At 35.7% G+C, this 14,710-nt stretch overlaps 1 protein-coding gene across 1 annotated transcript; it reads right to left on the reverse strand.

Annotated features, from left to right (window-relative positions):
* Window positions 1-3,616: 3,616 nt before the first annotated feature.
* LOC145602622 (uncharacterized) lies at window positions 3,617-12,124 on the reverse strand. Its single transcript, XM_081658796.1, has 3 exons — window positions 12,015-12,124; window positions 5,151-5,319; window positions 3,617-4,332 (listed from the first exon to the last, which is right to left on the reverse strand). The coding sequence occupies exons 1-3, from the start codon at window positions 12,122-12,124 to the stop codon at window positions 3,835-3,837; spliced, it is 777 nt and encodes a 258-aa protein (XP_081514922.1). The 3' UTR covers window positions 3,617-3,834.
* Between the last annotated feature and the right edge of the window lie 2,586 nt (window positions 12,125-14,710).

Genomic DNA, 14,710 nt, shown 5'->3' on the forward strand with positions numbered 1-14,710 from the left:
ACAATCTTTTAAACAAAAAGTTCCTAACATTATTTAAAAATAAAGTAGATAGGATTAGAATTTTTTGGCTAACTTAGCTCTAACAAGTTTGTACTTGACATTGAGATTGTTAAAGTAAGTTGTATCACCTGCAGAAGACCATCCAAAATAGATTCCCTTATAACAATTCAGGTTCCAAATTACGGTGGCACTAACATTTGGCTCTCCATTCCATTTCATGTCGCACCTAATGATCTCGGACGTATAATTGTAATTATCTAAATGAAATAAAAATTTATATGTGGTAGAGGGTAACACTTCATTCCAGCCAAGATCACGTACTTTTGTTTCGTTGAATCTATGGGCGCAATGCACTAACAATATATCACTCTGCTTCACTTTATTATTAATACTACTCGTATTAATTTTCACTCCGTTTAATATATTCCCTTGAACTCTACTCCATATGATATCTTCACATACAAGAAAGATCAACAAGAAGCCAAGTGCAGCAGGAATACCGTACATAATACCATAGCATAAGTATTTAGCACCAGGTATTGAACCAGTATTGATGTTGTTGTAGTCACCATTTCGCTCAGTCCAAGCGTAAACATAAGGTCCGTTGTTAGTGGCATCTTCCGCATCCGCAACACGACGTTTAGGTGCTACCATAGTGATAGAGAATTTATTGGAGATATTCTAGAAACTCTAGGATATTGTTGTGATATATTTTGGTAGCATATCTAATGAAAAGATATGATAGAATATTGTGGAAAGTTTAGGTTGTTATCCTAGCTTATAGGCTATGAAATTCAATGTGAATACAGTGAATATTTTCATAATTTGTTTCTAATTTATCATGATATTAAGAACAGGTTAAATCACGAACAGTTTTGTTAACCTAAGAACGAATGACAGATTGAAGCTATATACGCTCCAAATTAAACCCTATATAACAGAATGGAAACTATGAACTACTCCTAAGGGTCCTAGAATTTAGAAGGGATAAGAATGCAATTTATCTCTTCATTAAAATTTAAAAGCCTAAAATTTAGAGATAAATGTAACTACTTTTTTGGTAGAAGAATATAAATTCGGAGTATAAGCGGAGCTAATAAAGTACTTAAACGTATTTCTCTTTTTTTTTTTTCTTTTTTTTTTTTAATTTTTAATTTCTTTTAGTACAAGGTTTGAACTTATACTTTTTCTTAATAATAATACAACTTCTACGAGTAATAGGCACGTTTTGATTTCAACACTACTCAATACTCATGTAAATTATTGAAATTGTTTAATTGCTTCCCACCTCATTAGCAAATGTCGGTCCATATATATCGTACAAGAGAGTATTGAGTATGTCTGTACAAAACTATTTGGAAATCTGATCCGTAACTGATTTGAATTTTTGGATATCCAATCCAAATCTTCAATTCGGATCGAATATCCAATTTGAAAAATCGAATACAAATTCGGATTTTGATTTTCCAAATTTCAAATAGATTTTCGAAATCTGAACCGATATCCAAATATAAAAGCTGAAATAGAAAAATATATGATGTATAAAATTTTAAAATTTCCATAAGAAACTTATTATGTGTTATCAACTTATCATAAATATTAGAAAAAATCAGATGTACAATATCATTATTGTAAATCAGCTCAATCTTTACCTGAAAAAGGAGAGAGAGTGAGCTAGAGAGAGAGTGAAACCTCAACCCCTGTTCCAGCTTAACCCCCGCCGCCGCCTCCTCCACCTCCACCTCCACCTCCCCCTTTACCTCCGCCATCACCATCAAAAAACCCCCCTCTCCAACCAAAAACCTTCCTCCAATCTCTCAATAACCCCCAAACCTCCCCGCTGTTGTCAATTCCGATCCTTAACCCAAACCTCACTTCCGAACGGATTTCATCCCCTCATGCTAGGCTTTCATCCCTGTTCTCACCGAGGATGCTTCAAATTTAGCCAATCCTTTATGTTCATCCCACTGGTTTTCGTGCATGAATTTCTTCCAAGATGATCCATGTGAACGAATCAATTGCTTATAGACGTAGCATTCTAAATGCCACTCCTTTTCTTTTTTTTTTTTGACATCGATGCCACTCCTTTTCTTTGCACATAGATTATACATTGTTATCTTTATTTGTGTTTATTTTTGTTGATTTAATACTTTATTTTACATATGTAGATTAATCACTTTTGTGAAAAAAAGGTCACTTTTATGGAAAAAAATGGTCACTTTTGTGAAAATAGGGGTCATTTTTGTGAAAAAAGGGATCACTTTTGTAAGAAAAATGGTCACTTTTATAAAGAAAAATGGTCACTTTTATACGAAAAAGGGTCATTTTTCAAAAAATGTTCGATGTACAATAAAATTATTGTAAACCGATGGCATGCAAATGGGATTGTTTATAATATACTTAATATAATTTATTACGTACGTGTTAATAAAAATGTTGTACATTTTAATTTAGCGATGATAAAATAGTGAAATTAAGAAAATAGTCATAATTAATATTGGATGTTTGATATTCGAAGCATCTGATCTATTTTGTAAGATTTTGTTTCATGAATTATTTTCAAATATGAAACTTTTATAATTTTGCATATTAATAAGTGAAGATATAAATCTTGAATCATGAAGCAAAATATGATTTAAAGTTATTACTCAACTTTGTTAAAATTTTGCATTTTAATTTGTTCTTGTATTGTAAGTACCTATTCATTTCCTCAAAAAAAAATAATAATAATAAAAAAAAAGTATATATTCACTTCACCTTAAATAACATATTTATATTTAGTAAAAATAATTTAAATTCAGTAAAAATAAATTCAATTCAGTAATATAAATCTATACTGATAAATTAAATTGTAGAATAAAACAAAGTCACTAGAGTAGCATAGTGAGTAGAGCAATACAATGTAGACTATAGGAGTATAGAATAGTCTAATTATGTTGTTTCAATGAATACTACAAGAAGGGGGGTTGAATTGTAGTATGAGAGTTTAGCCTAACTTTTTGCGGAATTAAAACTAAGTAAGCTAAAGGAACAGAAAGATAAACTGAAGGAACAAAAGTGCACGAGAGATTTTTACGTGGAAAACTCCTTGGCCCTAATCAAGGAGAAAAACCACGACCACTTGGGATTTTAGGAAAAGAACACTACAAGAAAAGGGCCGTTTTGCGACGGAAATAATTCGTCGCAAACTGGCAAAATTCCGTCGCAAAGTGACTTTGCGACGGATTTCCGTCACAGGCATGGCGTCGCTCGAACTTTCGTAGCAAACAGTCCTTTTGTGACGGAATATCCGTCGCAAAACGAATTGCGACGGATTTTGCGACGGAAAGGTAGTTGTAGCTGAAAACAACATTTGCGACGAAAATTCCGTAGCAAGAGGAATCATTTTGCGACGGAATAGTCCGTCACAAATTTTGCGACGGAATGTAATTCCGTCGCAAAATGAAGTTTTTTGCGACGGATTAGTTTCCGTCGCATGTGTGCGACGGAAAATAATCCGTCGCAAAATACTCCATTTTGCGACGGAAATTCCGTCGCAAAGTTATTGTAATTTTAATTTATTTTTTTTTTGTATTTTGTTTTTTTTTCCTGGAACCTGTATTCCTGCAATCCTGTTTAATTTTTTTGTATTTTGTTTTGTTTTCCTGGAACCTGTATTCATGCAATCCTGTTTAATAAAATACGTGCATTTAAAATAATTTCAGTCAAAAAGTCCACGCCCTAACATAATTCAAATATATACAACACGTAGCCGTAACTACCAAGTACGGTACATGATATAATTTTTAAAACTACAATGTCATCCATATACAAAAATCGAAAAATGACACCTAACTAAACACAAGCTGGCTGTCCTTGGCCTGCACCACCACCACCACCACCACCCGGGTCGTTCCTGGGGTCTCGAATCTGAGGCTGAATCGTAGAACAAGTGAAAGGAGTGGTCAATCCTGTAAATCTACTGGCTAACTCCTCTAAGAACTCCTTGTTCTTCCTCTCGATTTCAGCCATCCGTTCTGCCACTCGAGCCTCCACTCGAGCATCGAGCTGTTCCGCCACACGGCTATCGATCTGGCTCTCAATTGCTTCCACCCTCTCATTCAACTCCTTGTGGAAGTTTTCCTGCATTTGAGTTATGACCGACGGTACGTATTGGCTGGAAGAACCCGATCCTCGTCCCCTAGATGTGCCGTAGTACAAGTCAGCACCAACACCAAGACCTCTAACACGACCCTTCTTATTACGACCACCAGCCGCCTCAAAGAAAATTTCATTTTCAGACAGTTGGGAACCCTGGGTTCTTGATTCCTCCTGTCTGTGTTGGTACGCCTCCTGTAACAAACAAAGGATATACAATGCAGAAATAAAAATAAAGAATGAGAACCAATAGTTTGAGGCTTGATATAGTTCATAAGTGGCAATATAGGTTCACTAGGTCCTAAAACTAGGAAAATTGGGTGAAAATGGGGCGTTTTTGGTTCTAACTTGTCTATTTCTCACATTTGTTATCTAATGAACCTATTTTTGACCTTAATACACCTAACTAACATAGTTACTTGAGTTTGAGGCTTGAAATTGTTTATAAGTGGCAATATAGGTTCACTAGGTCCTAAAACTAGAAAAAATGGGCGAAAATGGGGCGTTTTTGGTTCTAACTTGCCTATTTCTCACATTTGTTATCAAATGAGCTTATTTTTGACCATAATACACCTAAATAACATAGTTACTTGAGTTCGAGGCTTGAAATAGTTCATAAGTGGCAATATAGGTTCACTAGGTCCTAAAACTAGGAAAATTGGGTGAAAATGGGGCGTTTTTGGTTCTAACTTGCCTATTTCTCACATTTGTTATCTAATGAACCTATTTTTGACCTTAATACACCTAACTAACATAGTTACTTGAGTTTGAGGCTTGAAATTGTTTATAAGTGGCAATATAGGTTCACTAGGTCCTAAAACTAGAAAAAATGGGCGAAAATGGGGCGTTTTTGGTTCTAACTTGCCTATTTCTCACATTTGTTATCAAATGAGCTTATTTTTGACCATAATACACCTACCTAACATAGTTACTTGAGTTCGAGGCTTGAAATAGTTCATAAGTGGCAATATAGGAAACAAGTGGCTTGAAAATGGGCGAAAACTAGTTATTACCGCAATTTCCTTCGCTCTTTTGTTCGCAGGAACCTTCCCTTTCCCGGGCACCTCCTTGAAGTGTGTATGCAAGAAGAGATCAGGTGCTGATGGAAGCTTCCCTTGATTCTTTGCCGCCTTGCAATGTGAACAAGTGAACAGTATTATTAGATACAAGCTAAGTTCTTTTCTTCATAAAATCAAACCTACATGAGGTTTTAGATGACATATATCCAGGGGTCCTTATCACTCCAACCTAACCCATCCTTGGACATCTTATCTCACTAGTGAATGTATGCCTAGTTTTCAATTCTATAGAAAATCCGACAGCATATCCCTACAGTTCTCCAAGTACACGATGTAGGTAATTAAACACACCAACATATGTACCCAGAGAACATTGTAGAGAAATGAGACGCCAAGATATTCCATAGAATCAAAAACATTGCATACATTCACCACCTAAAGTGAGATTAAACGTCAAAGGACAGTCCCAACCGGGGACTATTCAAGACATACTCCTAATGTGTATGTCTTGAACGGGTATCTAGGAATAAGAAGATGCAAATGCTTTCAAATCTTAGTGAACATATATAATTAACATACATACCATAATTGTTTAATTTAAACAAGTTTAAAGCAAGTGATGAAACACATATAATTAACACACAATTACCCACATTCAAATAAACATACATACACTAACATGTATTTTTAAATTAACATATATTTTAAACTAATCTAACATATATTTTAAACTAATCTAACATATATTTTAAACTAAACTAACATACATTATAAACTAAGTAACATATATTTTAAACTAAAATAACATACATTATAAACTAATCTAACATATATTTTAAACTAAACTAACATACATTAAACTAATTCTAACATTGCAATATATCTTAAAAATTAAACTAATTCTAACATTGCAATATAAATTAAACTACACTACACTAAACACAAGTAATTAAATAATAAAATTTAGTTACAAATTAAATTAAAAAACATAATTAGAAAAAGTTAGGGTTTACATTAAAATTAAATTGAAAACAAAAACAAAGGGGGATAGTGGAATACTCACCGGGATTTGAGGGTGTTGTGGCGGAAATCCGGCTGCCGGAAGGAGGGTGGTGTGGTGGCTGCACACCGCCGGCGAACGGAGGGGCGTGAGTGGGCTTGAACGGAGGGGGTGGCGTGGGTGGGCGTGAGTGCGCGTGAGTGGGAGTGAACGGAGGGGGTGGGCGTTAGTAGGTGTGAGTGGCCGGATTCCGGTCGTTCCGGTGGCGACAGCGGCGGTGAAGTGGCCGGATTTTCTTTCTCTCTCTACGCTTTCCTCTATCTCTCTCTACGCTTTCCTCTTTCTGTTCTTCGTTTTCTTTTTCTCTCTCCTTCAGCGAAACTTCAGTTTTTTTTAAAAAAATTTAAAAACTTTTTGCGACGGAATTTCCGTCGCAGAATCCGTCGCAAAATGTTTTTTTTTATTTTTTTTTTAATATTGTTTTGCGACGATTATTTCCGTCGCAAACAAACTTTTGCGAGGGAATAAATTCCGTCGCAAACTTTGCGACGGAATTTCCGTCGCAAAAGTTTGTTTCCGTCGCAAAGTTGCGACGGAATTTATTCCCTCGCAAATTAACCCTTTTTGCGACGGAATTGTAGTCCGTTGCAAGGTTTCCGTCGCAAAATGACCTATTTCTTGTAGTGGAATCTTCACTAGAATAGGGCAGTAAATCCTATTACAAACTAAAGACTCTTACTACAAGTTCCTCAACAAACTTGAAGCCCCGAGGAACAAGTCACCCAACTTGTTACTCCTTCTCTTCTCTTTCTCTCTTATCACTTTTCTCTGCTCTTTCTCTTCTCTTTCTCACTTCTCTTTCTCACAATATAGAAGTTCACTCAAACTTCTCATTTCCCAAATTACAACTCGAAAGAAAGAAATAAAAACTCTAGTACAAGAACATTAAGAACTTTCTAATTGACTTGTGTGGAATTGGACTCTTAACTCGATTGAAAGCTTAAAACTTATGTGAGCAAGGGTTAGATTTTTCCAACAGAAATTATGAGTTATTTATAGAGTAATAAACGCATTGGAAAACCTTCATTGTGCAGCAAATCCACTACGCCACTACTCATACCCACTAAGAAGATCATGTCCCTTGAATTAAGGAACCATGAACTCCTCGATGTGCAAAGCCATGACTGATGAAGATCATGGAAGAGTAGGCCGCAAGTTTTGGAAAACATGGGAAATTTTATCTTAAAAATATTTTCCGAAAATCAGAAAAAGAAAATAAAATAAAATCTTTTAATTTAAGAAAACAAGATAAACATTTAAATTGCAACAGTTTTCCTAAAAACTAGCATGCATAATATTCTATCCTAAGACCAATTCCACACAGATTTTTCGAGTGTAACTAATTTTCTCATACTTACATAAATCCTAAAATATAAAAATATATTTAGTCTTCATGTTCTCTGATGAAGCTTCAACTCCGAGGCTTCTGTTCCTTGGTAGTGTTAGAATATATTGGGATATATTTTGTGTAACACTCCGACCCCAAACAAATTAGGGAGGGGCCTATTGTCACGAAATGCGCATTGAGGGCCAACAACTGTCCCCACAGACCAACACAAGTCCTTCCGACGCATTTTATCCTCACTCATGCGCATCCCGGAAAAACTTCCCAGGAGGTCACCCATCCCAAGACTACTCTCAATCAAGCACGCTTAACTATAGAGTATTCTTAGCATATGAGCTCCCTAAAAGGAAGATGCATCTTGTTGGTATGAGTAGTATATCAAACTCCTTTAAAGCAATAATGAGGGGTATTACATTCTGACTTTGTATATTTGTTATATATGTTAGGAGTATAATTAGCTTTATATGTATCCCTTAATTAGAGCTAATCAGTTTGTATACTCTAGCTAATTCCTAGCTAATCAGTTTGTATACTCTGCCTAACTTCACGCTTGTAAACTTGTATATAAGCCAAGGATGCTTAAAAAATTAATCAAGGAAAAGATTCCCCATAATTCTTTCATGGTATTAGAGCCAAGCGTAAACATAAGGTCCGTCGTTAGTGGCGTCTTCCGCATCCGCAACACGACGTATAGTTGCTACCATAGTGACAGAGAATGGAAACTGTGAACATATTTGTTAACTTAAGAATGACAGATATATAACTTAGTTGTCAATCCTAATAACTAAAAAAAAAAACAGTATGGAAACTATAAACAATATTTTTTAACCTATAGTCCTTGAATATAAATCCCGATTGCAACTTATCTCCTGATTAAAAGCCTAAAAATAAGAAAAAGTACCTATTTTAATTATTCTATTTTTTTTAATTTGTTGTTATTAGAAAGGAAAAAAAAAACCTAGAATCGGAGCTAATAGAGCACTGACTACTACTCGATAGTCCATACAAGTATAAGTTATCAAGGTGAGCTAGCCCTAATTTCTTGAATCTTTGATCCAAGTAAAAAAAAAAAAAAAAAAAAAAAAAAAAAAAAAAAAAAGGAGGCATAAATGTGAATAGAACAATAAAATTGCCCATTTAACAAGAAAATGTTGTAATTAAATCTACAATTGAGGTGTATTGGACCAATGCAAGTAATTATTAATTATTATTCTTTAGGATTTTTTCCACTAAATACCTCGAATTTAAATAATTCACCAAATGGCCTCGTAAAAAAAAGCTAAAATTGACCAAATACACTTAAATAGGGCCATAGAGGTGCTAATTGAGTTAAGCCATTCGTGCACAACTTGAATTTTTGACTCAATCAAAATTCGGTCAAAACACAATTTGAGTTGGCTTCTCTAGAATTCGGCTCTACTCAAAAAGTTAACGAGCACGATTGATTGATTGAACCAGTTCTAGCTCTACTCGATAGGCTCTTCATGAGCAACTCAAATTGATAACATAATTATTACAGTACCATGTTTCAAAAAAAAAATTCAAACATAATATATAATAGTTAATTTGTTTGTAAAAAAAGAGAGTAAATTTCCAATAATAAATAAATAAGGAAATTTTATATAAAGTTGAAAAAAAGATCTAGCTTCTTGTATAATTTAAGAAGGACTTGCTCATGAGAAATAAGCATATCATTAATTATTTGACTCGAAACTTTAACAAGCAAGGGCAGAGCCGAGGGTGTTGGAGGCCCGGCCCCCTTGACCCAACCGCCCAATTGATGATTCTTTTATGTTAAAGGCTGACCCCCATAAATATATCGGCTATTTCACCAAATGCCACTGAGCAATTTAAAAATTCACCAAATGCCATCGGACTTTTCAGAATTCACCAAATGCCATCCAGTTTTTAAAAAATTCACCCGGTGCCATTAATGACCAACGGCCGTTAACTTCGTTAGTAATTAGGGGTTAATCTGACACGTGTCATGACATAATTGGACTATCTTAATTCATAAAAATTAAAAAAAAATACAAAAAAAGTTTAAAAAATACAAAAAATAAAAAAAAAACAAAAAATAAAAAAAAACCCCAAATTGCCGGTCACCACCGGAACCACCAACAATCGGCCGGCCGACCCTGTAGCTCCCCACCTGACCCACCGCCGACCCCCAAAACCTCCCTCACAAACTGCCCCAACCCCATAAAACCGCAAACACCCACCCCAAAAACCACCCACACAGCCACCCCGACCCTAATAACCACCAGTAAAAAGCCCCTCCTCCCTTTTTTCCACCGTCGAAACGACCGATTTTGAGGGTAGGGAAAGGGAGGAGGGGCTTTTTACGGGGTGTTTTTGGGGTCGGGGCGGATGTGTGGGTGGTTTTTGGGGTCGGGACGAGCAGCATGGGTGGTTTTGGGGGTCGGCGGTGGGTCAGGTGGGGAGCTATCGACCGGCCGATTGTTGGTGGTTCCAGTGGTGACCGGCCGTTTTCCGGCGAGATGAGGGGAGGGGTTAGGGTTTGGCGGTGGTCGGGGTGGCTGGGAAAATTTGGGGGGTTTTTTTTATTTTTATTTTTTTTTTAAACTTTTTTTGTTTTTTTTTTTAAATTTTTATGAATTAAGATAAATGGTCCAATTATGTTATGACACGTGTTAGATTAACCCCTAATTACTAACGGAGTTAACGACTGTTGGTCATTAATGGCACCAGGTGAATTTTTTAAAAACTGGATGGCATTTGGTGAATTCTGAAAAGTCCGATGGCATTTGGTGAATTTTTAAATTGCTCAGTGGCATTTGGTGAAATAGCCGTAAATATATTATATATACAATATAATAGTACTAATTTATAACCTATTAACATGTAGCTTAGTGGTTATAGATGTAGTGGTGTATACCAGCATTAAGGACACTGGTCTTGTGTTCGATTCTTGTGAGACTTTTTAATTGTATTCATTAATTGATATGTTATTTTAAAACGATAGGATGAATTCATCAATCAATAATTCAATAATTTAAATCTCTTTTTGGTCTTTCAGAGTAAACCACACTCAAATCTCTTATTGGTTTTTCTGAGTAAAACCAAACTCATATCCAAAGGAGCAAAATCATGCTCGAATCAACTCACAAAAAAGAAAAAAAAAATTGCACAGCGGAATTTTTGGGTAAAATTTTTGAATCCCGCCGGTGAGTTTAATTTTCTAACCCACCGGCAGGGGGGGAATTTTTGTGAAGTATCCCAAGATCTAACCTGCTCTGATACCATGATAAATTAGAGAGGAATAGAAATTAATTGGAATAGAATTGCTTGATCATTATTCATCAATAGGCAGAGTATTTATACAAAACCTAGGAATATAAGATAGGAAATAATCTTCCTAAAAAATATGCTAGCCTAATCATAAACCCTAAAGGTATATTCTCAAAATAATATCTTAACATAAGATAATGCTAAATATATTATTCTCATAACAATATCTATACGGAAAATATATCACATATATTTTCCGATATATCTATCTCTAACAAATAATAATAACAGTTAATCAACATAATTATCTACAAAAATAGTAATAAAATTAATTATAATTATTTTGTAATAATAATAACAATTAATTAGAATAAGTTTTGAATAAAAAAAAAGTTTTTTTTTTAAAAAAGTTGCTGGCTAACGACGCTCAAAATCGGTTGACCGCCACCGGTAACCAGCAATCAATATCGGGTGACCGCGCCCCGATTGACCAGCGCGGTCACCCGGTATTGACCGTCGGTTACCGCTGGCGGTCAACCGGTTTTGAGCGCCGGTTACCAGCCACCGGAATTATTAAAAATAACTTAAATTCAAAACAAAAAGCTGATCGACAAACTTACCCCTTCCTCGGTTTTCAGCCATGTCCCCACCGTCAACCACCGCCGGCCATGTACGCTTCGCCACCTCTTGAACGCGGCTGACTGGTACGCCAGTTGTCTCTGTGGTGGTGGTGGTTGTATTTGGGTATCTTGAGGGGTTGTTGATGAGAGAGAAATAAGAAAGAGGAGAAAGATAGGTTTGGGTTTAGTATTTTAGTAAGGGCAATAATGACATTTTGCTTAAAAAGTTGGCGGTTTTGATAATTTTTGTTGGCGGTATTTAACACCCCTAAATATAAGGAAAATACATTTTATTAATACCAACTTTGACAAATTTACTTTAAATAATCTCGACTATTAATTATTCTGCAATTATCTCAAATTTTAACTCTGTTTTATTCCAGCAATCCCAAAAACCTATTACTTATTGAAAAAGTTTTTTTTTTTTTTTTTTTTAAAGAATTTTTAAAATTCCATATGTCACAATTTCATTGGTCCAAAAAAATTTTAAAAAAAAATTAAACCCACAGCCAACCCTTCATTCCCAGATCCGGCAACAATAAATCCACCGCACTTCCCAGCCCCAGCCCCTCCTCCCTAACCTCACTGGGAACCACCCCAATTCCGCACCACTTATGTTGATCGAACAACCATCAAATTCTCTTTCCTCAGCTGCAAGCCCACAACCACCAGCCACCATAGCCAACATCATCCTCGATCCACATATTGGCCATAACCGTTATTTACAGTTCACATACTGTCAATCCGCCGCAAGCTCGTAACCACCATCTGTCGTAGCCAAACTCTTCCTCGTTAGTTCCACCATATCTTAATCGCCGTCATTCCCAGATTCTACGTCGCAAGCCCGCAACCACCGGTTCTCGTTCATCCCCGCCTTCGTCTCGCAGATTGAACAGTTTTGAAGGAGGGGAGTGGTTTCAAGGGAAAAGGTTTGGGGTTTTGGCCGATTTTGATATTGGAGCTGAGGAGAGGGGGTCTTTTCTGATTGGTTGGTCGGGGAAGGAGGTAGTTTGGGTGGGTTACGGACTTGCGGCTGTGCGGCGACATGGTTGGGGTTGCGATTGGGGTGGTTGTATGTAGGGATGTCAATGGGGCGGGGGCTAGGCGGATGTTGGCCTTCCCATCCCCATCCCCATCCGATCCCCACCTAACATTTTCATTCCCATCCCCATCCCCGCGGTGCGTGGGTCCAATATTCATCCTCATCCTCGGCCCGCCCTGGCGGGTACAACTCCAAAACCATCCCCGCCCCACCCCCACCTAACCCCATTAAAGACCTGCCTAATCTTCACCCAATCTCCGATCCGTCTCTCAAATACACAATCCTACATAATTAATACGGATAATAATAATAATAATAATAATAATAATAATAATAATAATAATAATAATAATAATAATAATAATAATAATAATAATAATAATAATAATAGTAATAACACTTAATATTACACACATTTTTGTTTATATTAGTGTAGTACTCCCTCCATCCTCGAAAGAACGACCCATTTAGGTTGATTACGTGGGTATTAAGAAAATTAAACAAAAAGAAGTAAAAGTATGCGGGAAAGATAAATTTACACGGGGTTTGTAAAAAAATAGAGAGAAAAAGTAATAAAATTACATGGAAAATCAAATTTTCATATGGGAAAGCTAATTTTGCACAAATATTGTTGCAAATTGATGGGTGTTTTAATGCAAGTGGGTCATTCTTTTTGGGACTAAAATTAGGCCAAATGGGTCAATCTTTCAGGGACGGAGGGAGTACAAAATATTATAATTAATATTTTATTTCATGTAATTATTTTATAAAATAGTATAAAAAGTATATAATTTTGCTTTTAAAGATATATAGATGTGGGTTTGAGGAGGGGATGAGGCGGGTATGAAGCGAGGCGGGGATGTGATGGGGCGGGTACAACTTAAAATCCACCCCCACCCTATCACCCATGGCGGGATGGTTTTTATCCTCTTCCCCGCCCACCACCCGCCAAATCGAGACCCATCCCCGCTCGACTGGGGTTGGGATGGGGCGGGTCTCCTACTTGACCCGCCCCACCGACATCCCTAGTTGTATGACTGCGTCATTTTTTTCCAGTTTTTTCGTTTTGTTTTTTTTTGAAAAAATTTGGACCACTCATATAGTAACACGTGTCCAACAACTTACAATAAAAAGTTGTTGACTGATTTGAAATTGATAGAAGAAAACGTAGCTAAAAATTGGGATTATTGCTGAATAATCAATAGTTGGTACAATTAGTATTATATACTCCTGGATTACGGTACTCTACTACTCCATACCCAATATACTTGAGTTATTTTGCCTAAATCTTATGTTATTTTGCTTAAAACCTTGTGGTATTTTGCTAAAACAATATGTTATTCACTTATTTACTTTAACATAATTTATAAAAAAAAAAACATGCTTTTATTAAAATAACATGTACATATTTAAAAAATAACATACATATAATTTGAAATAATAAGAGGTTCACATCAAAATAACATGAATTTTATAAACTTGAGGTACAGTAAAAGGATTAATATTGAAAAAAAAAACAACATGCAAATATAGAATAACATATACTTATTTTAAAATAACATATATATAAATTTAAATAACAAGAAGTTCATATTAAAATAACATAACTTTTTAAAACCTGGAATACCATGCACACGGCACTCCAGAAGTAGTATAGAATTTGCGTAGTTCGTATTATTCAAAGTAAATTGGTTAAAGTTAAGATTAACAAAGTGTATTTAAACTAGATACAGAGTATAACGACATCAATAACTGATGTACAATATGTCAATATTAAAGGACATACATTTGTTTTTTTTTTTGAAACCTATTAAAGGACATACTTAAGAAACTTTATTCATAAACTTTTTTTTTTTTTTTTGGGAGGGAAGACTCGACTTTTTTGGTTGCCTAACTTGATTTTATTCTTTATTTGCATAACAAAAATAGTACGAGTACTATCATACAATTCATACGGAGTAATGTTGGTACTTTTTCTGCTAACTGGGATACTAGGCTACTGGTATTAGGCGAATAAATGGTGTATCTGCGTGATTGTGTTACAATAACTATTAAGCACTAGTGTACTCGTAGGTAGGGATGGCAATACTCTCCAGATCCGATCCTACTCCGCCCCGATCCGAATTAAGAAAATTCGCTCCGAGTCTAAGAAAAAAGTAATCCGAGTTCGACTCCGTTAAAATAATTCGACTCCGAAAGTCGAGGAGGGTCGGAGTCGGATCCTACAAAAAATTC

This window comes from Chenopodium album, chromosome 21 (assembly GCF_948465745.1).
Source record: "Chenopodium album chromosome 21, dcCheAlbu1.1, whole genome shotgun sequence".
Taxonomy (NCBI): Eukaryota; Viridiplantae; Streptophyta; class Magnoliopsida; order Caryophyllales; family Amaranthaceae; genus Chenopodium; species Chenopodium album.